The sequence below is a fragment of the Lissotriton helveticus genome, chromosome 3_2 (assembly GCF_964261635.1).
Source record: "Lissotriton helveticus chromosome 3_2, aLisHel1.1, whole genome shotgun sequence".
NCBI classification, from domain to species: domain Eukaryota; kingdom Metazoa; phylum Chordata; class Amphibia; order Caudata; family Salamandridae; genus Lissotriton; species Lissotriton helveticus.
This window is the reverse complement of record NC_136062.1, coordinates 391,284,604-391,308,545: the sequence shown is the minus strand read 5'-3', so window position 1 is coordinate 391,308,545 and position 23,942 is coordinate 391,284,604. Positions and strand designations below refer to the sequence as shown.

The following is a 23,942-nucleotide window of genomic DNA, read 5'->3' as shown; positions in this document are numbered from 1 at the left end:
TCTTTTGCCACCCCGAACCCTCTCTACCTCCCTGGGGAACCCTCCTTTCTTTTCTGAGCATTCCGCTCTTAGGCGGATCCTCCCCTCCCCCCACCCCGTGCATATTTGTGAAAAAATGTGTAAAAACAAGTTCTATATAATCAAGTTTTCAAATCTAACAATTAGTTGCCCGACTAAATTCTCCCCATGTTTCTGTAGTTATGTCTTTCACCCCTTTCCTGCGGCCCGACTACCTGCCTCTCTTCTCCACTTGGCCCTTTGTAATCTGTTCTTATTTTTTCAATCAGGCTGTCCGCTTCCTCCACATGTCGGATGATATGCATGTGGTTATTCCACATCACCCGGAGTGAAGAAGGAAATTTCAGTTGAGCGCGTGCCCCCAGGGAATTAAATATTGCCATTCTCTTACCCATTTGCCATTGCCTTAATGCTGTAATATGTGATACATCAGAGTGGATTGTAAAGGAAAATGGTGTAGAAAAGGACACTGATTTTATAGAGCCTGCTTTGAGGACCAAAGACAAAATCCTCTCCTTGATGGCCTATGTGAGAAAGTTGACCAAGATTTTTCTTGGACGTTCTTTCCCTGTATTTCGCTTAAAAGGATAACGTTAGGATAGTAGTGCAGGAGGCAGACCGTAGGAAGCATGCCCGGGCGATAAAAATGGCCGCAGGAGGTCCGGGGAGCTGTAGAGGCGGTACAGGACGCCTGGGTCTAAAACAAACAGCCCGGGACGATATTGGTCGTGGTGGACACTGATACAAGATCGTGGGGTATACTCAAGGCGCGACGGAATTTGCGCATTGACTCCACCACCATACCAGAGTAGGATAGAGCTGAAAACAGCGAGGAATCTCCCCTGGGAACAGAGAGGGCGGCCGCCCGGGAAGTGAGGTCCGACTGCCCTACAGTGCCGACACAGAACTGAGAGGGGAGAGGCCCGCAGCGCGACTTTCAACACGCACGAGCTGCCGCTATGAGGCCCAAAACAAATATGGCCGCCCAAACCAACAAGTTGGACAAGTATGCGGTCCCGGTGGGGCAGGCCCAAGCCGGCAAAGCATCCGGAGAACTTGCAGGCCCGTAGGAACCGTCCCTGGCCTCCATTATGTCAGCGATACAAACGTTGGGCACCAACCTGGAGACGAAAATGGACAAAATATCTATTGAGGTCAACCTACTCCGAATGGACCTGGGCAAGACCACAGAAAAAGCAAAGGCGAACGAGTCAGACATCGAGTGTTACAGTCCTCCTCAAAAATGGTGGAAACACGAGTCAATGAACTGGTCTACCAACACAAACAGATGGCCCTCAAGCTGGAGGATCAGGAAGGGAGAGCCCACAGGAGCAATATACGCGTAGTGGGAGTGCCGGAAGAAATGGAGGGGCCCAGTGTTGAGCTTTTCCTGGAGGACCTCATCCTTGCCCACCTCAAGCCCAAGCGCCTGTCTAATATATTTACGATTGAACAAGCCCTGCGCGCACCGGTCCCAAAACCCAACCTGGGTGCGCCACCAAGGACAATCATTGCGAAGCTCCAGAATTACAGGGATAGAGATGCTATCCTCCAGACAGCAAGACAGATGGGGGACCTACAACACGAAAACGCCACTATTAGTTTCTTCCCTGATTTCACGCTTCAGGTCCAGCGGGAGAGGCGTCCATTCGCGGGCGCGAAGGCAGCACTCCGAGAGCGGGGACTCAAATACATGATGTTCTTCCCAGCCAAACTGAAGGTCATCGCAGGGGGGAAGTCCCTATTTTTCACCTCACCGTCGGACATGCAGGATTGGCTGGAGAGGGAGTCGTCGCAGCCGCGAGACCGAGTAGAGGCTGGAAGCTGGAGAGATAACCAGGTGGCATCACCGGGATCTACGGCTGGAAGATCGGAAGCGGACGCCCAGAGTCAGCGCTCCTGGCGATCGAGGTCGGCCAGCCCCAAGTGGGGGTCTCTTCGGGAAGCTGATGGTAGCTAGAGACTGCAGACATGTGCACTATACCTCTACGAACAGTAAGATATAACGTAATGAGACCATTGATTTGGGGCCTGTCTTATACGGGCTGATCTGGTACTCCGAGGGGAGGGGCACCTTGAACTGCTGATGGCGGGACACTAATTGCTGTGACTGCGATCAAACTATTTAGGAGTGTGTACTTGGGTGGAGGAGCTTTATGCAATGGGGGTGGTCTTGGGTGGCGGCTGGGGCACTCTTCCCCCCCTTAAGGAGTTCTTCGGGAGGGGGAGGTCTCCTCACTCCCGGGTTGGGTTTGGGCAAAAGGCGCTCTGCTAATTGGAGATGTGGGTAGTTTGAAACCTACGGAGCAGGGAAGCAGGGAGTGGGGGCTGGGGGGGCGACCGTCATGTTGGGGACGGGGGGAGTTGGGGGGCAGGTGTTGTGGGGTGGGGGACGGTAGGGGACATCGGAGAATATTTGGAATGGTCACACCAGGATTATACGGACATACTTATGCACTGTACCAGGAACCTCAGGGTTGATTTTGCAGTGAAGAGAGTGTATTACTATGAGGTGGGATAAAAGCCTCAAGATTCTGAGATGGAACGTTAACGGGCTGGGGGATAAGCTCAAAAGGACCTTTGTACTGCAATTTGTTAAACGTCACCTCCCAGATGTTGTACTCTAGCAGGAGACCCACTTGTTGGGAAACACGTGCCACGAGCTGAATAGATGGGGGTACACTCTGCCGATACATGTCGGCTTCACCTCGGGGTCCCGGGGAGTAGGAATCCTGCTTCGTCGTAACTTTCCCCTAGTTATTGATCACGCAGACTCTGACCCTCTTGGGCGCTATGCTGCTATTTCAGGAAAATGGGAGGGTCGCAGAATAAACCTAGTCACTACTTACATCCCGCCTAGTCTTCAAACTCAATCGTATCAAGATCTGGGCAAGCTACTCCTTTCCCATCAGGAGGGGCAACTTCTAGTGGGGGGAGACTTTAATGCAGTGGTCTCGGGGAACCTTGATCGACATCCATCCAGAGACATACCAACGGGTCACATGTGGCTAGCTGATTTCATCGAGGCATTTGGCCTTACTGATCTCTGGCGTCTTCGTCACCCAACGGACAAACAATACACTTTCTTTTCAGGCCCACACCGCTCCTTCTCACGCATAGACTACATATTAGCACCTATGCAGCAGGGCACCACCATTCGGGAAGCCACACACTTAGCAAGGGGTATCTCGGACCACTCCCCGCTGCTGGCCCACCATACAATCGGGGACAGACAGGAAGGGTGTATAGCGCCGATCAATGCTTGGTACCTCCGTAATGAAGACACGAGGAAGGCACGGACTATCTCGATTGACCGATACTTTGAGAGTAATGACGGTACGGTAGAGTCATCAGTAGTACTGTGAGAGGCCTTCAAGACCGTGCTTAGGGGGAGGCTCTTTCGGCGATCGATGGCCGCCGCAAGGAACGGGAAGCGCAAATGGTCAATATGGAGAGAGATCTTCTGGAGCTGAAAATTGCGGCGCAGAATGATGGCGATCCAGGGACAGCCCACCGGATGCATGGCCACGGACGCCGCTAAGAATATAGCGAGAGACAGGGAGGGCAGAATATATGACCAAGGAGACAGGCCGGGCAAGCTTATAGCCTGGCTGGATAAAAAAAACAACAGGCACAGAGAGTGGTAGCGGAGCTTAAGGCTGATTCAGGAGCCGTTGTCCCGGAACCCCGTGAGATAGTCAGGGAATTTGCGCTGCACTACGAGAAGGTCTGCAGTAGGGGGTCTGACCGGCCGGAGGAAGAATTCTGTTGCTTTGTTAACTGACATCCGTCTACCTACCCTCTCGGAGGCAGAACGGGAGACCTTGGAGGTGTCACTCACCGCTGAAGAGCTGGGCCGGGCTATTAGGGATCTTCGACCAGGAAAAGCCCTAGGGCCTAACAAATTGCCAATCGAGCTGTACAAGCTCAAACCAGACGGCCTTAGCCCATATTTAAAACGTATGTTTGAAGAGAGCAGGGAGAGGGGTATTCTACCACGAGACCAACGCATAGCCACAAATGTGCCATCCCTAAGGAAGGGAAACCGAGAGACTCATGTGCCTCTTATAGGCCCATATCTTTACTAAACGCAGAGCCCAAGATCCTGGCCAAGGTCCTTGCCAACAGGCTCAAGCCAGTCCTACCCACACTGGTCCACCCGGACCAATCGGGCTTTATGCCCCACTGCAACACTGCGCTCAATCTTTGCTGTCTTCACGGAGTGATGGGGCGCTGTCACACTATCCAGGAAGATGCGGTTGTGGTGTCACTTGACGCCGCAATGGCATTTGACACGCTTGAATGGCCGTATATGATGGCAGTCCTTTAGAAACTGGGCTTCGGCTCTGGCTTCATTGTGTGGGTGCGTCTCCTTTACTCTGAGCCTTTAGGCCAGGTTACGGTTAACAATAAGAACTCCGAGGTTTTAGCTCTAGGGAGAGGGACACAACAGGGGTGTCCCCTCTCACCATTGCTTTTTGCCCTGTCTCTAGAACCACTCGCTGCCTGGATCAGACAAGACCTCTCCCTGAAGGGGATCCGGTGGGCTGATGGATGGGAGGACAGGATTCCGCTTTACGCGGACGATATCCTCCTCTATCTCACGAGACCTCGTAAGTCCCTCATAGTAGCCTGGACATCTACACTAGCTTCGGGAGAAACTCAGGGTATAGTATCAACTGGGGCAAGTCCTTAATGTATGTCCTGCATGGAGACCCTCCGGCGGTCCCGCGGAACTGCCCGATTAAGGTGGCCACGGATGGGTTCAGATAACTGGGGATTTTCATCTCCAAAGAGAAGGCCACTAGGTATGAGAGTAATCTCCTGCCGCCTCTACAACGGTTCAAAAGGGACTCTGCCTCCTGGCGGAAACTCCAGCTGTCCCTATTAGGTAGGGTGGCGCTCTTTAAAATGATGGCGCTGCCACGATTCCTATATGCTCTACAAAACTATCCAGACTTGGTTCCAAAATCCTATTTTGCTTCCACTGAAGCCACGCAGAGAGAGCTACTACGGTCTGGGACGCCGCGGGATGGTTTGACGGAGGCATAGCGCTCCCGGATATCCGAAAGTACTATTGGGCTGCACATCTCTCGGCCATCAATCAGGGCACCTATTGCGAAGGAAACGACCCGGGATATGGAATGGACCGGTGGCTTCTTCCGGGCGGGAACTTTGAGGCGGCGCTCTACTCTAGGCCTGGCAGGTACCCACTCACTGGGCCCACGCAACACTCTGTTCAACTATGGCACATTGTACAGCGTAAATTGGGATGGCCCAACAACCTCACAATGGCAACCCCGCTATGGGTGTCAGAGAGGTTGGGCACTCTGGGTAGCACCAAAGGATTCCACAACTGGGACCTAATTGGAATCTCCCACATTAAAGATTTATGGGGTCCAGACGGTGTTGTGTCCTTTGCCTCACTCCAACGAACTTATGATCTCGCACAAACAGAAAACTTCCGATACCTGCAGGTCAGGCACTCCCTTCAGACAAACATCCCCTCAGGGACCCAGCCCCCACAATCCTCCCCCCTGGAGGATAGACTGCTAGATGGCCACCTCCCTGAGCATGCCGTTTCACTCACATACGAAAAAATGATTAACAACTCTCCAGATCTGTTACTAAATCTCAAAGGGAAATGGGAGACTGACGGATTAGAAATAGATGAGGAGGAGAGCCCTTGCTTCCCCTAAGGAAGTAGCTATATCGGCCAGACTCAGACTGATCCAGCTAAAAATTCTCCACCGAATATATGTCTCCGGGACTAGACTGCAGCGGATGGGCCGTAGTGAGGATGGGCTCTGTAGGAGGGGGTGCGGGGAGGTAGGGACTTACTTCCATATAATATGGGAGTGCCCAGTGCTTCAGACTTATTTGAACCGAGTACATCGCTGTATGCAAGAGGTGTAGGAGGTAGAGTTACGAGTGGAGGCAAAGAGGTGCCTATTGAACATCTGGGAGCCCACGGACCTGCCACCTCGGGGAGGTTTTGGGCGACGCTGGGATGTGCAATCGCAAAAATGAACATTTCTAGGTTATGGGGGGTAGTGCCGCCTCCGAAACTTTGCTCCTGGAAGATGGACATGGACTGGTGCATGCTCCAGGAGAAGACTGTATGTGGCACGGGGGTGCCCCCGGAAATGGGTCGAGGTGTGGTCTAAGTGGAACGAATACAGAGGTAACATATGTGAGCCCCCCAAATTACTATGGTTGATGAGCCGCTCACACTGTGAACTGACTTGTAGTATACTACTATGAATATTCTGATAATGTAAATGCTTTGTATGCTCTGAATTTTTCCTAAGGTGGAAATGTGATTCTTGTATTCTCTTATGGTGATGACCTCCACTTTTTCTGAGTTGTTAATAAAAAGAATATTAAAAAAAAATAATTGCTACTTGGGCTTGGGATTAGAGATCACAGGGATAACACAATCATGTTTTATAACAGTATAGCGCAAGTCAGCATCCATCTTTTCCAGCAAATACATAGGCAGCTGTGAAAGAAAATAAGTCTTCTGCAGGCTTGATCAAAATCATTCAGTGGGCTTTGGCCATAAAGGCACCTGCTTTGTATTTTCCAGCACCTCATCCTGGGTTGAGAAGGCACATGTACTTTCAGTAGCATGCTATTTTATGTCTGATACATTAGAACAGAAGATGTAAGCAAAGCTCACCTTTTCTGTTTTCTAATACTAAGTGCCATGCACTTTACTGATTTTAGTATGTTTACAGGCCATATGGAGTACCCACCTATGCCAGTTAATGACATGTTTGGACCTTTTATTTATACACAGTACTCAACAACATTACTAGAGAATAATCCTAGTGCTAGTTTATCTAACACCTTCCGTGCTCCCGTCAGCGAGCACTCCCTCCCCAGTGCTGCGCACGACCGTTGGCCGTCGCAGCCCGCCCACCCTTTAGAACGCCTGCACCGCAGCGGAAAAACCGCTGCGGTTAAGGCGCTAAACAACAATAACACATTCTGTCATACTGTTTTACAAGTGTATTTTAGGCACTTTACTTTTTCCAGAGCTGCTGAAGCCTTCCATGCAGATGAAACAAAGACTACCTAACCAATAGTGTTCTGACAGTGTTTCTCACCACTACAATAGATCATCTAGAACTCTTTTGAATAACCTCATCTATTTAAAGAACATCCTACTGCACTGGAATAAGTAAAGTTATGCCTCTTTCTGTGTAGGAGAGGCCAATTTTTCCAAGGGACAGGGTCCTCTGCTTTTTGGCGCCAGGTCACAATGGTCTTATCTCACAAAGGGAAAAATTATAAGGAAAATGTTATTGACCAGCAAACACAGTTTTGAAGCATGTCCCTGTAGTACGAGTTACTTACCTTCGGTAACAATGTATCTGGTAGAGATGATTCTAGCCGCAGATTCCTTAATGTAAATTACCCCCAGGCGTGAGACTGGATCCGGAAAACCTTTTTGTCACAGCATCCCTGCGCGCCGGGAGGACGGCATCACGCGACTCCGTCCAGGCGTCGTCCACATATGTGCCGTCAGCGAGGTCACATAAGTCCCACCCTGGCGCGCCTACGTCAGTTTTGTTCGGAGAACTGTTCCGTGCCACAACGTGGAGCCGTCAGACAAACTATGGGAGCATGGGCAATGTGTGCGAAAGAGCAGAAAAAGTGGAAAAGAGGATGGTAACGAACAACACCAGAAGGAGCAGTGCCAACACTGCGGTACCCAAAGGCAGGGAAGGAAGAAAGAACAGAGCACAGCCCTGAGCAGCCACCCTGCCAGTATGTAGACAGATTCCCGACCCTGCCCCCTCCCCCCGAGGCAAGGGACATATGTAAAATGACATGACAACATGTAGCAGGAGTATAACCCCAACCAAGAACAACAAAAAGAATCAGTTCCAGACAAAAAGGGAACGACAACCTCCAAGGCAACCCCAGCATAGAGAGAGATAACCCCCCAAGAGACAAGGTCAAGGCACGGCCAGATGACCTCAATCCAGAGGCTAGTAGAGGGGCCAGGACCCATAGTAACAAGAGGGAGGGAGCCCTCTGAACTAATCTTGGGTGCCATTACCTTCGTGGAAGACTTCCACATACGTCCCTGCAGGTCCGCTGGTCCCCCTCCCACCGCCGCAAGCCACACAAACGCGGAGCGGCCTGAGAGGAGCGGGGGACCACAACTCCCAGCAGCATCTGCGGCGGAAGCCGCCACCGCCCTAAACCCGCCCTCATCGCGCACGAAGGCGCATAAAGATCAGGCAGAGCACCGGGGAAGCAGGATCCCTCTGAACTAATCTTGGGTGCCATTACCTTTGTGGAAGACTGCCAAATACGTCCCTGCAGGTCCGCTGGTCCCCCTCCCGCCGCCGCAAGCCACACAAACGCGGAGCGGCCTGTGAGGAGAGGGGGACCACAACTCCCAGCAGCATCTGCGGCGGAAGCCGCCACATCCCTAAACCCGCCGTCATCGTGCACGGAGGCGCATAAAGATCAGGCAGAGCACCCGCCCGCGGGCAGCGCCTGGAGAAGCCCGGGACAAGGGCGGGGCCGTCTGCGGCCGTCAGAGGCCAGAGGAGGCAGGGCCGGGCCACCCCCCTAAGGTCTTGAACATCCGTGTGACTGCAAATAAAGGTGATTAAGACGACTGTGAACACTAGAGGACTGAGCCGACATCGGTTTAAAATACTCACTATCTGTTTACATTTTAAGCACGTGCTGTATTACTAACCATGTCCACGCGAACAGATAAAGGGGGAAAGCTAGCATTTAAACTCACCGGTGGAAGTCTTATCGGAACTCTAGACAATTATATCACCCGGGCAGCAGCCGCCCTTGACCGAAAAACGTCTCTCACTAGAAATATTTACCAAACGATCCTCATTGGGATCTATCAAGAGCTGCACAACTCCTGAAAACAGAATAAGTCAACGTCTTGTCGATCTAGGATTGCCAGAGATTAGCATAGGGTCGGATACACAAAGTATCATCACCCTGGGGAATAGCACACAGAATAGTAATACTACTTACCAGGAAAGTGGGCCTTGTAAGACACCCCCCACAAAGATACTTGTATGTCCCGCTGTAGAAACGATAACTACAAGCACTAAACCAATAGGGAAAAGAAAGCGGGGTGGGGGTCGACAGAAAGGCAAACTGGCAAAGATTCCCAAACTAGCGAACAAAATGGCTAACCCACTGGGCACACATTACCACACACAGGCCGCCGCTTCTGCCCAGATTAATAGCGCTCCCCTTCCATCTAAAAATGGCCACCATCAGTTGCCGAAAAGATGGCCAATGACCCTACAGGGAGATGATGGGCTGATGGGGCAGGTGGAACAGATTGTAAAGTCCCTAATGCTCCCCCTCATTGAGAGATTGAAAATAATTAATGAAAACCTAGGCAAATTACAACAGGCCACATTAGATAACAGCCAACTACTACACTCCCTAATAGACAGCAAGAGGTCGGGGGGACAAGCCATATACCCAAGCAAACGATTGATACTAACTATTCCCCGGCATCCATCCCCAGTCAACCTGTAACGTCAATAGAAAGAGGGACCTTGTCTAACGGGGAACAAGATCAGTGGACATAAAGGACAGACCTCAGGGCACAGAGGGAAGATGCAGTCTTGTGGGGGGCCCCCAGATAAACCAGATAAATCAGGATGAGGGCATACAACCAGCCTTACTGACTAATGGATCCATACAGACTTATAAGTTGGCCCAGGGTGTGGGTAATCGAACTATCCTAGACCTACCTCCACAAAGTACCCCTTTAGTGATAGTCCTGGGAAACGTCACCCCCCCCTCCGCCAAGGAGCAAGAGAGGACTTTTCCCAGATTAAAAACACGGTTACACACTGGCTATCCCGAAATACTGTAGGAGGCCATATGGTAGGGCATAACATAATTATGGCCCGACGAGTAGCCTGGCTGGGACACTCTAGGAAAACCAGAGATGGAGACTGTATAATAATAACCTTTAACAGTCCGGTACCAGTGGAAAGGATACTCAGAGAAGCAGAGGGAGGTACTTCACAGGGGGGACATGGTATAGAAATACTGCCCCTCTGGGTTTTTTTATAGGCCAGGGCAGGAGGGTGCTTTTAACAATAGGGACAGGATGTTCGCTAACAAATCACCATACCCTAGAGGACCAGATGGGTAGGACAAAATACCTCTGAGGCCCAATGGAGATCAGATGAGGGGTGGACCAGGATATCTCTCGCACATGGAGGTCACAAACAGATTCAATGCCCTCTCGGGCCTTAATGATTGCGATTGACTGTGTGGTAATCCAACTAGCTACCCCCCTCGTAACTGTCCTAGCATTTTGCATGTACATTCCTCACCCCTGGTTAGTTCGGTGAGAGGTTTTAATAATCCACTTTGTTATCCCTAACAATACGGCACCATCAGCAGAAGAAGGTTCCCGTGAGGTTAACCACTACGGAACAACTCAACTTGATCTACCCAGAAAGCCTGTTCCTGTGACCACAGAGGTTAACTCAGAATTTAATGTTCTCTCATGGAATGTTGCGGGCAGTCAGGAAAGATTTTAGACCCCTTGTGGGTACAGTTTGTAAGCCAACACTCTATTATCTGTCTCCAAGAGACATGGGCTACCAACTGTAATACTCACCTGGAAGGTTACAAATCATTCTGTGTTTCAGCATTAAGCTCTAACAGTGGCCGCGCATCGGGAGGATTTGTCATCTTTACCTCCCTGGCATTAAGATGCAGCAAAAGGGCCGTTTCCTCAGGTAACAGAAACATCCAGGCCATTATCTTGGGGAAAGAAGACAGCAGCCTGTGTGTGATAAACTTTTATAACGCAAGTAACCAGGGTGAGGGATGTAGGATCACTGAACTGCATAATTGTATTACTCGGTGTCGTGGACCAACAAGAAGGAACCTGCTACTTGCAGGCGACTTCAACGTACACCCTTGCGGCGACCCGATGTTAAATACTTTAGCGACTATGGGTTGCCGCACGCTAACGGGGTTATATTTTGAACACACAAAACAGGGAAATGCGCTGAACCTCATGCTAGATGAGCATGACCTCTTGTTCACCATGAGTATTGCACCACCATTATCCATACAAAAGGAACCTACTTTCAAGGGTAGAAGTCATGGAGCTTTTATAGACTTTATCCTGGTTTCTAGAACTATATGAGCCTCCTCTTGGCCTTCTGTATAACACCGAGCGCACACAGCGACCACACTCCAGTCTGTGTGTTGTTAGGAGGGAATCATATGAAAAAAAAGGATAAAGTCGTAGGAGGAAATATGCTGCAACCTATTAATGGAGGGAGGCGCATTAAATGGAATCAGATCATACCGCCAGTCTTCTTTGATAGACTTAAAAAAGATTGCGCCGCTGAACTTTCAACCTGCCTTAGCACTGAACCCTTGGGCGAAGGAGTCCTTAAAGCCTTCAAAATTATTGCCCTTCATGTAGGAAAGATGTTACATGCCCCAGGGGGAAAAACTCCATCTGCAGACCCTAAATGGTTCTGCCCCAATTGCTCTAAAGCAGCCAGAAACTTGAAGAAGGCCCACAAAACAATTCCCCGGAATAGATTCATGATCCGCAACCTTCGGTCAACTTTTAAAAGTGTGCTGGCTAATAGGAAAAAGGAGCTGAAAAACGCGCTTTGGAGGGAGCTTTTAGATCATTTGACCCTAGCAAGCAGCTCTAGATTTTGGTCCACAATTAACCGCTCACCTTTATTAACGTCCGGGGTTAAAGAAGTGGGGTCAAATATCACGGAGTATGAATGGGTGTACCACTTTAGCACAATCTTTAAGGATACCGATATATGTCCAGCCCAACCAAAAGAGGTGTTAGGGTTGGGCTCAGCGGTGTTCTCAGTTGTGGAATTGACGGAGGGAATTAACAACCTCTCTAACAAGAAGGCCTCAGGTCCAGACGGCATCCCCCCTGACTTATTTAAATCTAGCCCTCTATTCTAGGCCCCAATTTTGACAGCAGTGGGAAATGCCGCAGCGGAATGGGTTGTCCAACCTCCTGGGATTATCAACAATTGTACCCGTATTTAAGAAAGGAGATCGAAATTGTATTTTAAACTATAGGCCATCTCCCTAATCGATTCTATTGTAAAAGTTCTAGGGGGCGATATATTAAAGAGGCTGACTACCTGGGCGGAGGAGAAAGAGATAATCTCTGACATCCAGTGCGGGTTCCGCACAGGGCACTCAACCGTGGCCCAATGCCTTAACCTCTATTTGATTTTGGGCAAGTACACCCTTTCACGTCCTTTCACGTCAGTATGAGACCAAGTGCGGGGTCTCATACTGAGGTTGACCCTGCCGATTATAATTCAGTTCTCTCTTTTTTCAGAGATTGTGGTTTTGAATGAAGTGAGAGTATGACTGTGTGGGTATGTTGTGATTGATTGTATGTCACCAGGGGGATAATTGTTTGGATAAATTGTTTTTTATGTACATAGCTATTGTTATATTATATATTTTCTATTGTATGAACCATGGAAATATTTATGAAATGTATATGTGGTAACATGTTTTTTATGAAGTATAATGAAAAAAATACAAAAATATTAAAGCACTGAGAAATTGAAAATAAAAAGCTTTACATACTTTCGAAGAAAATAAAAATGACTGTTGAGTATCTGTCACCTATATTATATTAAGAAAAGGATTCATACCAGTATTGAAATATTGCGGCCATTGTGGGAACACCGTCTTTCTAGTGTTGTCTTTATTTCCCCTCTGTTCCCTGGCCGTTATTAATTTTTGAGGGGGTCCCATCATCTTGCTATTGACGTCCTGGGACTATCTACATGGCCTTCATGGACCTTTCCTCGGCTTTCGACTGTGTCAACCGGGGAAAGCTATGGCAGTCCATGGAGGTCATGGGGGTAGAGCAACATCTGGTGGACTTCCTAAAAGATTTACACAGAGATACAAAGGCAAACATTAGATACACCAGGGATCTCAAGGTAATAAGAAATGTTAGTACTAGTCGGGGGGTCAGGCATGGGTGCATCCTGGCCCCCTTTCTTTTTAACCTTTATATAAATGACCTTGAAGAAACACTGGTTGACACAGGGGCGGATTACCCCTATGTGGGACGTCGGGGACTGCCCGTCCTGCTATACGCGGACGATGCTGTCCTTTTAGCCCGTACCCCGAAAGGGCTACAAACAATACTTGACGCCTTCCACGGGTTTATGGCTAGCTGCACCTATCCATAAATAACACAAAATCCTACGTGATGCAGGTGGGGAAAGGAGTAAAAAAACAGTACCAATTTAGGGTAAATGGCACCAGGGTGCCTACATGTACCTCTTTTTCCTACCTGGGCGTTGTTTTGGATAAACAGCTGAACTGGGCCCCACTTCTGAATAAGAAAAGGGGAGAAGTCACAGGGGCTAACGCAGCGCTCTTTGACTTTGATGCGAGAATGGGCAACAGACCAGTGATGGCCATGTTAAAGGTTTATCGTGCAAAGAGCATCTCGATAGCTAGTTATGGAGGCGAACTATGGGGATACTGCAATCTAGAGGGTCTCCAGGTGGTTGAAAACAAATTCCTAAAACAGCTCTTGTGTGTCCCACAGGGGACATCGAACATGTCTGTGCATGAAGAGACTGGCATGCCTTTTATCAGTGACACTCTGTCCTTGCGACCCCTCACCTTTTGGCTACAATATTGGCTCCTTGGATGAAATATCTTAAAACTAGTTTTGGTAAGGAGGGACGCTTGGATCTGTTTTCAAACCCGGAAGAAATCACTAGAAAAGACGTAGCATATATTAAACAGTCCTTCACTGCACGTAAAATGATGGAAAGGCAGGAGAAGGACCTGTTGAAGCCCAATGTGCGTCTCCACATGATGCTCAAAACCTCGCCTGGGGAGGAACCATATCTACTCTGGCCATTACCAGCCTATGAGCGTTTTTTACTAGTTAGGTTTAGGTTTAATTTGTTTCACTTTTTAATAGCAGTCCCAAGGGGGTGTCATAGAGGGACAGTGTTAGCACCCTGTGGCTGCGACAATCTGTCTCCACAGGATTTGCTGCACTTTATGTTTTTTTGTAAATATTATGAATTCCCCAGGGCTTTTTATCTTAAACCTATTTTAAAAAGATTGCAATTTGTACAAGCTCGCCCTGCCCTACTGTATTTACAATTGTTAAAACCTGATTGCATTTCACATGTGACCGGCTTTTTAAAAAGCTCAATGAAGTACAGAAAATGCCTGGATACCTAGATTCGTAAAAGTAATCCCCCGAATTATGCTCTCTCTATTATGCAAAAGCTGGATTTTAATTTATGTAAAATTTGTTTTAATTGGTGTGTATTGTAATGTGTATTTTAATTGAAAGCTTGAAATATATCCTGTTGTATGACATTTTATGGTTTTGTACTAAAAAAAACAACCGTATAAAGTACTCTTGAATTGAATTGAACAAGAGGGAGGGAGGGGAGGGAAGAGAATAAAGACAAGCCTTCACCCCGGAGCAACCAGAGCAGAGGGGCACAGGAGTACCTAGAGACCCTGCTTCCAAGTGGCAAAGAGGAGGAAAGGAACAAGAGACCAGACAAATCCTCCTGTCAAAATAACGAAAGAATGCACTCACAGAAGACATAGCCACCCACTGGGAGGCAAGTGCAGAAGGCCAAGCCAAAAGGTCCTTGCAGAATGGGGAGGAAGGGCGGGCCGTGAAGGAATCTGCGGCTAGAATCGTCTCTACCAGATACATCGTTACCGAAGGTAAGTAACTTGTACATCTCATAGAGACTACTAGCCGCAGATTCCTTAATGTATAATAGATATCCTAGCCAAACCCATGGGGAAGGAGGGTCTGCGAAAGGACCCCACCAGCCTGGACATAACAGGGGGGGCCACAGGGGACTAGTCCAATGGACAGGGCGAGGAGCCCCGTCCTCCCAGGCAGGGGGAACACCCACAAGCAGAACACCACCGACCCCAAGAGGGGTGTGGGAAGAAGAAAAGAAGAGGAAGCCTGTTCACACTCAACAGAGGAACCAAGGGCAAGGCCAGCGGAGGCCAAAGCACCCCATGCCCCTACAAGGCAACAGAACCTCCTTCAATGCCAAGGCAAGGAAGAGGAAGAAGAACAATGTAGAGGGCCTAAGGAGACTAGGGAAAAGAAGGCGGGCCCACCACAGTCGGAAGTCAATAGACCAGACAGAACGGCGCTGACAGCAATAAGAAGTCGTAAGCAGGCAGAAGAGCCCGGGCCCCAGGTAGACCGGGCAGGCTGCATCTGAAAGAAGGAGAAACACAAAAACATCTCCGCCTCCAGGACAGGGAGCATGAAGGTGAGGAAAAGCCTGGACACACCTCAGCGAGGGGACCACGCACACGACCTGAGTACCAGAGCCATAACGCCAGGCCGCAGACAGCAGGTCAGACCTGGCGAACAGCGCAGCGACCCCGGAAAGGGACACCCAGCAAGGGAATTGCATCTGCAACATACATATACGCCATGGAGAGGAGAGGCCCGAAGGCGACCACAACAGCACAGCACAACTATATAACAGCTACCAATACCCCACATAGGGTATGTCAAGTACAAGGACATCGGAACCCTCTTTGGAAGAACCTTCCGCAGAGGAGGAAAACAGAAAGAGCCACGGGGAAAAAAACCCTGCAAGCAGGCTTGCCAAGCAGCCCAAAAGAAAAACAGAAGGCCTAATCTCAGGGCCAACCTGGTGCAGATAACCCAAAGCAAAAAACACACAATCAAGAAGGGCCGTCCAGCAGCCAACAGAACCACAGTCTCAACAAGGTGGACTCGAGTGGCCCTATGCACACAAAATCAACAACGAGGGCGACTCGCCCAAAAGTAGGAGCATCTCCAAGAACCAGATCAACTCACCAGTCACAGAGGAAGAAGAGGAAGAAGAAGAAGACGAAGAAGACGAAGAAGAAGAAGAAGACGAAGAAGAGGAAGAAGAGGAGGAAGAGGAAGAGGAAGAGGAAGAGGAAGAAGAAGAGGAAGAGGACGAGGAAGAGGACGAGGAAGAGGAGGAGGAAGAGGAGGAGGAAGGGGAGGTGGTGTTGAGGCACCGGGTCCCTCGTGGCGGGACGCCCTCAAGTCCCCATCAGGAAAGAAAGGAGCGACCTATCAAAGGGTAGCAGCAGCTCCCTCCGAACAGAGCACTGGTGGAGAGCCTCCAGAAGATGATCCGCGGGGAAATGGGCAACCGGATCACCCATGTGCAAAATACCCACCGCCGTGGACACAGCGTGAGCGCAGGCCGCACCCGCCTCCGTAGGACCCGCGGTGGGGACAGCAGCTCCTCCGTGGGCGACGGCTGCAAGCTAAGGTGGCCGTCCCTGAAGCCAACCGGGGCGGACAAAGGCCAGGTACGGAAAGGAGAAAGAGGGACCGAGGAGTGGGTGATCTGTGGCTCCTCCGGTGAAAACTGCGGCTGCGGTAACGGCGAGGAGCCGCCTTTCGATGACGTCGGGGAACAAGCCACTACGCGGCGGCCCGTCTCCGACGAGGACGACACCAGCAGGCGCCCGACCTCCGGAGAACAAGGGGCGTCCGAAGACGAGTCCGTGACTCAACGTCTGTCCGGCGCCGTAGAGTCCGTAGCCCGAAGAAGGATGTCATCATCGTCCGGCGCCAAAGGAGACGCCGTACAGGCATCCTCCACAGCGCAGGGGACCGGGCTGGGCCGGAGCAGAGGTAGCCACTGGATGGCGCCAGAACGGCACCGACTCGACCTCCGACGAGGCAGCCGCCTACGTGGAGGGACGAGAGGGACCCGGGGAGTGACAAGGAGCCCCCCGCCAGCCTCGACCCATAATGGGACAAAGGGGGTCCACCAACCCATGTGGTGCCGCCAAAGCCGACTCAACATCCAACTCGACCTCTGACTAGGCAGCCGCCTATGTGGAGGGACGAGAGGGGCCCGGAGGGATGAGAGGGGCCCGGAGGGGGATGAGGGGTCCCCCGCCAGCCTTGACCCATAACGGGATGAGGGGGTCCATTGACCCTTGTGGCACCGCCAGGGCTAGCAGCTTCCGGCGCCGTAGCGGCGTCACCTCGGCCGTAGACAAGGCCGCCGCCTGTCCAGAGGGCCGAGAGGGGCTCTGGGATGCGACCCAAGCCCCGGCGATCTCCCGCGACACTACAGGGACTCCCGCGGGAGTTTTTGGCGAGGTAGAGGCGCCGTGGTCCGAAGGAGGGAACCCCGAAAGGCCGCACCCCAACGGCACCACATCCTCCAAGCCTGGAGCCGAAACAGTTGGTGCCGGGCCGGAGCCGCCCTGCGACTCCGCGGAGTGCTCCGCACAAATCAAGGGATCCGCTGATATCCCAGGATGGGAAGGAGGAGCCAGCGAGGCCTGCAAAGCCGTCGCATATGTCTTCATCTGGGCTCTCGACGCCCCAAAAACCGGGAAACGGTGGATAGGGGAACGATAAGCGGGGCCGCATCACCCGCGTAGAGCCCACGCCCCCAACAGGCTGGAAACCGGCCCTCGGGGACAAACTGCGACACTTACACACAGGGGAGCGGCACTCTGCGGCATAGGGGAGGAATGAGGATGACGGCTACGATGGCTGTTTCGAAAACCTTCTGCAGAAGCTAATCGAGGTGACGAAGCCGACCTGGACAGTTGAGCCGAGAGCAGTTTCGTCCGACGCTCCAGTCACAACTTCGGCTACAACTGTTGGCACGCCTCACAATCAGTGAAGCCGTGATCTTCCCCCAAACACCACATGCAAATGAGGTGAGGGTCAGTCGCCGACATAAGGCGTCTAAACGACGAGCAAGTCTTAAAGCCCGTAGGCATCCGCACACTGTTCCCACAAAAACAACAATAGCGAAGAAAAAAGGCCCAAGCAGGCCAGGAACACAAACCGGATCTGCGTTTCACGCGGAAATGAAAAAAACTGACGTAGGCGCGCCGCTGTGGGACTTATGTGACCTCGCTGACGTCACAGATGCGGACGACGCCTGGGCGGTGTCGGGTGATGCCGTCCTCCTGGCGTGCAGGCATTCTGTGGCAAAAAGGTTTTCCGGATCCAGTCTCACGCTTGGGGGTAAAACTACGTTAAGGAATCTGCGGCTAGTAGTCTCTATCAGATGTAAATTCACAATGTTATGTATTATCTGCTTTTTGGCTTTGGCTAGGAAACTGCAGTGTTCTTTTTCAAACTGTGTGCAGGTGCCAGCTGCATTACTGCTTAGTATGACTCCAACCATAAATACACAATGCATACGTCACAGACTCTAGTTTGAGATAGTCACATGTACCATTTTGTATGTAATTGGCAATAGGGACTCTTTTTATGATTGAGATGGTTATTTTTTGGGATTACCAAAAATGTTTGTTTATTAAAAGTGAAAAACTAGATGGATGGGGCAGTAGAATGTGGCAGTTAAAAGTGCTGTTGCCACTGCAAAATCCACTAGACAGATACACAGCAGGCTTAACCTCTGAAGGGATACACATTTTGCCCTTAAGTGATTTTTGATACCCACAGAAAATTAAAACCTTAGAAAAATGAAAATAAATATTTTTGGCATGTTACCTGCAGTGTTTCTATTCGTACTTGGAGCTGCAGTCTATCCTCCAGATCTTGGCAGCGTTCCTCTAGAGTCATAATTTGCTCTTGGAGTTGGTTCCTCTCTAGTTCCAGTTCTTCCACAACTGTTTGCAATCCTTCTCAATAAAAAACGGAAATGTTTTCATTAGACTCACTACCCAAAAAATTAAATTTTACTGAATGCCTCAGCTCATAAAACTCATATGATGCAGTCTGACAGCTCTGTGTTCTGATGCTGTTAAGTGCTCTGCTGGTTGTGTCTATGTCTTTATAACAGCCACTAATATTTAAGAATCATTTAACAAGAGGAGCTGTAGGACTTGATAACAGATAAAAAAACTGCTCAGAGCTGATTAACTCATGAACCCATCAGAACAGTTTTTCACCATGATCAATCAACACCTGCTCGTAGATGATGATATGATTAGCACAATTGTTTTTTTTCTTCTTCAAATTAAGAATATTGGAAAATGTCACTCAGACACAGAGTACGGTCAAAACAAAAGATCAATTTCTGTACATATGACTGTAAGATGATTGAGGATTTGTTTTCTTTCTGGGATTCAGCCGGCAATACAATGAAAGGCAATTTAGCTCAGAAATGTTAAGTGGGGCAAAGATGTAAGAGAAGCAGGGTACATGCGGGTGAGTTTTTTTAACAAACTGCAGCAGTTTAAAGTCTTGCCCCAATATGCCACAAACTTTCCGGGAGTTGATAATCAGTGTGAGACAGGAAATGCATTTCTTGCTCAGTAGTTTAGGATTTATCAAGCAACATCTGTAAAATCAGCCCTCCTATGCTTAAGTGGAACAAAAACTGTCAATTCGCATGCCAGTTGTGGCATTTTAACAGCGACCATAAACAGAATCGGTTCTTGGTTGGTAGGCCTTAGTGGTCATCATACTGCAAAGAATGCTATCCCCATTATCAGCCATACATGCCAGAGTGATTCCAACTAAAATTGAACAGCCTAATTTGGCTGGAGTCGAGAATCATTATTTTTCCTTACTATATGAGATTCTGGCACTCTCTCTCTATCTAAACGTTTCCAAATCTGTTGAGTGGTTTCACACAAAACACTTTCATTCATTGTCAACTGTACCAGTGTCCTATTCTTTAAGGTCTTACTTTCGACAAACTTGCAATACAATCACAAATACAGGTTTTGGAGATTTCACTTTGAGATGATTAGATAATTGTGGTCTTCTCTTACCACGTGGAAATACAGTAAATTATAAAGTCAATGTAAAAAAGATGATGGGGTCAAGACAATAAAGCAGACAATCATATTGCACATTCCTGTCCGCAATCAAGAAATGAAAATATGTAATGACCTCTTTGTGACAACAGTAACAAGAATTAAACCTCTACAATGTTATAAAGCCAGAGTACCAATACTATGGGTGAAAAAGGTGACTAGTTTTGAAAATTATTTTTTGTTAAACATGCTTGAATGCTAGCAGGATAAAATTGGTCTGTCAGCATCTCGGTAGAGAACTTCTGTCCCAATATATAGAGAGCATTACGATATTAAAAGCTTTATTTAGTAAAGGAATAGTGACTAGACAAATATAACTTTGGTTTAATTGCTCTAAAGTACTTAGCATTAATTGCATTATTAGTCCCCATATGCAGAAACAGCATATTTCAATCACACTAAACATATAAAAAGTTAGTTTAAAAACAAACAAAATACAAATTGCTACATAAGTGGGATACTGATGCTGGATCAATGTGCAGTGCAAAGTCAGTAATTACTTTACCATTTTTTAAAGAGAGTTATCTTACCATACTGGAGAACATGAAACACTTATGAGGACAATCCAAGTTGACAAGTTGGAAAATGTTTGAACCAAAACTAGGCAGTTCATCCAGCACGCACATGCTTTAAAAGTAAACAAAAAATTATGGCCAAAACAAATTTCAACACAAATTAAAATACACCACAAAAATGGTTTGTTAGTTGAAGAAAATAAATTTGGACACGGAAACAAATTTGACAATATAGAAACTGTGCATGCTTTCAGAAACTGTCTAGTGGAGTTCACACCTGCATTAGGAGAACTGTACTCTGGCCACCAACCTCCCATGTTCTCCCCTTCAGCTGAATCAACACTGTCCAAAGTGCTGTTGGGGTCTTCGTACCGTTGACCATCATGGCCATAGTTTCCCTGTCAATGAGATATGGAGAACGTAAATAAAAAGAGATGACAATTGTACAAAACAGGCAGCAATACTTTATTTTGATTTCTACTTATAAAAATATATGGTCTTTACAAAAACCATGCAAAAACATGAGTTCTTTAGTCTAGAGCTCAGGACATTCAGCAGTTTGAAAAGGTGGAATCACATCTCATCACAGATTGTGCCGTAGTGAAATGCAGCAGAGTAACAAGGATATGGTCCGGTTTAAAACCATGACTTTGACTCATGGCTCTCTCATGTAAAGATTAATCTACTACCAAATATGTTGATATCACGGTGAACGTCCTGCTACGGTATACCATTTTACCCCTACCCAACTCTTCTGCGACTGATGGCAAGAGCAATGGTCTTGCCATTAGTCTTCATCAGGCTAGCTAACATACTTTATATGTTTTTGGTAGTGCCATGGTTACTATTTTAGTAGAAGGACTACGACAGTGCACAGTTATAGAATTAATAATCTAGAACAATCACAGCTTTCAGCAGTCCATGAAGGAGAGGGCTTTTGGGGAGCTGGGAGACCACATTTAGAGGGGCATATGTGGGAGGTGCAAGGGTTGCAGAGTAGAGGATAGTGGGAGGAGCTAAGAAATAGCCAGAAAACCATGCACACTTTTTCATCTCATTTTCAACAGAAGTGACAGCTATTATGATAAATATTTTATTTATTCAATATACTAGTAATTTAGTGTATTTGAAATAAGTTATTGACAGCGACATAAAAATGAGTAAAAACATTATACAAATTATGATCTACAGCAAACAGAGTGCATCAAATACAAGCAGTGGTGTATAAGTAAGGTTGCATGCACACACCCACCTGAGGTTTCTTGTCGGACTGGTTGCCCTTCCTCCGGGACTGCGGCAGCCGGCCCATTCCTTGAACTGAGGTCAGTTCCTCCTCCAGATCCTGCTGCCCTGAGACTATGGCTGGATCAGAGCAGCCAGGAAAGAACCAGTCATCCTCAATCAGTTTTGTGCCACAGGAAAGCAATTCCATTGATACAATAAACACAAACCAGATTAAGAGACAGACAAAACTCCTATGAACCCTAGGCCAGAACTCACAACAAGGATTCAGGTTGATTCTAATTTTACCAAGCTCCATTACAGCATGCATAATGTGTTTGCAACTGTTAAACACATTCGTTTTTTTACTTAATCAGTTGCAAGTTAAAGAGGACTGGAGGTCAAATTGGACTTTCATTATTCTGCAGGTGTAGACATGACAGCATATTGCAAAGCAAGTTGCATCTCAGAGAAAGTTAAAAATATAGAGCTTGACTTTGATAAATCATCAGCTCCAAGTGTCACTTTTACATCAGAGCTGATCAAATTCATTTTATGCTAATGAAACAGGCTCAGCTGGCACTTTAATTTTAGCCGCGCCCACAATGCTGGATAATTTGAGAAAGTCACAAATTGGGGATGTGCTAGAAACTGGCATAAGAGCACTTCATCAGCCCATAACGATTCATTATATTGTGAGTCAATTCTACGGATCAATAAGGAATACACACATTGGTAACATACGTTTAGAATCTGCAAGCGAATACATTATTTTATACTTGCTAAAATTTAATTTTGCTGTTCAAAGTAGTACAGTCCCATTTGTTTTGTAATCTGACAAAAAACTTTCAGAACATTGATTAGGAAGTCTGCTTCATGCAAGCCAAGCAAAAAAAGACAGGAAGCGTTCAGAAAAGGGGAAGAAACGCAGCTCCAAACGTTATTCCTTAAAGAAGCTTGTCAGTCATCCTTCAGCAAAATTTATGTTACTGTCACACCAAGATCAACAACCAATCAGACCAAGTCTTGTTAGAACATACAAAAAAATCTTTATGATTCCTCTTAGTTTTTTAACAGGTCACAAAAGGTTTAGTTACATCTTAGAGACTAAATAGTGAATCACATATTAGCATAAGGGAAGAGAAAAAGGACTCAACATCAGATGCGAAAGAAGCCAATTCAAAGAAATAATCAACTATGAAGCAAACAGCATGGTTAATTGCATTATTGTTAAAGCGAAGAGTATGAAAACTAAACAATAGCTCCAGTATTATACTGCTGATGGTTTCCATCCAAGATAAAGGCTCCCAGAAGAAAATAACCAGCAGTATGCCCTGTGCTGCTGTCATGCTAGAGAAAACCTGCATGCACAAAACTGATGGGAAACCATGTTCTTAGCGGCTGCCCAAATCACAGTGTAGGCTAGGATTATGGAGGGGGAAGGGACAGTGAACACTCATAGGGTGTATGGAAGGGGAAAAAGAAAAGAAACACAAAAGGTCATGCTTTACCTATAGAAATAAATGAAAGCAATACTTTACTCTAACTATTGTACCTTCATTTTAATTTACTGCAACGCTGTGTTTCTAAATGCGCTGCAGTCTGTATATCATTGGCAACCGATTTTAAGGCTCTGAGGAGGTACAGCATAAACCTAAAACCATGTACGTTATGCATTTTTTTGTCTTAAAACACAATTTATCGCAAAAAGGAGTAATTGACTACTGGCCTTCAATATAAAAATAGAGCATCTCTGTAAAGTTGGTGGCACATACATCGTCCCACTCTACAGGCTCTGACAAATACTATAAGGACCCTGAACATTAACACTAACAAACAATGATAAAGCGAATAAGGCTGGGTTTGATGGACTAACACATGTAAACATAAGCAAGCATACGTGTTCACTACAGCATGCCTTACTAAAGAGGTGCAAGGAGATGTTAAATGGTCCTCACATACTAAAATGTTTGCACTCCAAGCTGATGGAATCGAGAGCATTTTGCTTGCCTTTGTTTAAAATGTTAAATGGTAGACCACTACCATGACTCTGAGGATTAACAGCAGGGAGGCCTTTTGAAGAACTACGTCTGGTGGGTGAAGCTGAAATGGTGGAGCAATGAGATGTGGCCAATGCTCCTCCACCGGGACCTCTACAAATGATAGCATTTCCCTGGTGCCTTCTCCACTCTAGGGTCTAGAAAGCACTCAGAAACGCCCACATCTCATAACAGATGATCCACGGCTGTAGATGAAGGAGGATTAAGAGATAGTGGGAAATTACTATGATTGGGACAAGTTTGCAGAGTTCTCAGAATGACATCCATACGCTGAACAGTGAAG

At 47.7% G+C, this 23,942-nt stretch overlaps 1 protein-coding gene across 1 annotated transcript in view; it reads right to left on the bottom strand.

The window, feature by feature from the left end:
• The window catches only part of LOC144826026 (uncharacterized), a 658,919-nt gene that overhangs the window by 344,440 nt on the left and 290,537 nt on the right, over positions 1-23,942 (bottom strand). Inside the window, exons 15-17 of the mRNA XM_078684302.1 lie at positions 21,631-21,740; positions 20,656-20,776; positions 18,590-18,720 (exon numbers count right to left, since the gene is read on the bottom strand). Coding sequence (XP_078540428.1) covers positions 18,590-18,720; positions 20,656-20,776; positions 21,631-21,740 — 362 coding nt within the window. The remainder of the gene's footprint in view (positions 1-18,589; positions 18,721-20,655; positions 20,777-21,630; positions 21,741-23,942) is intronic.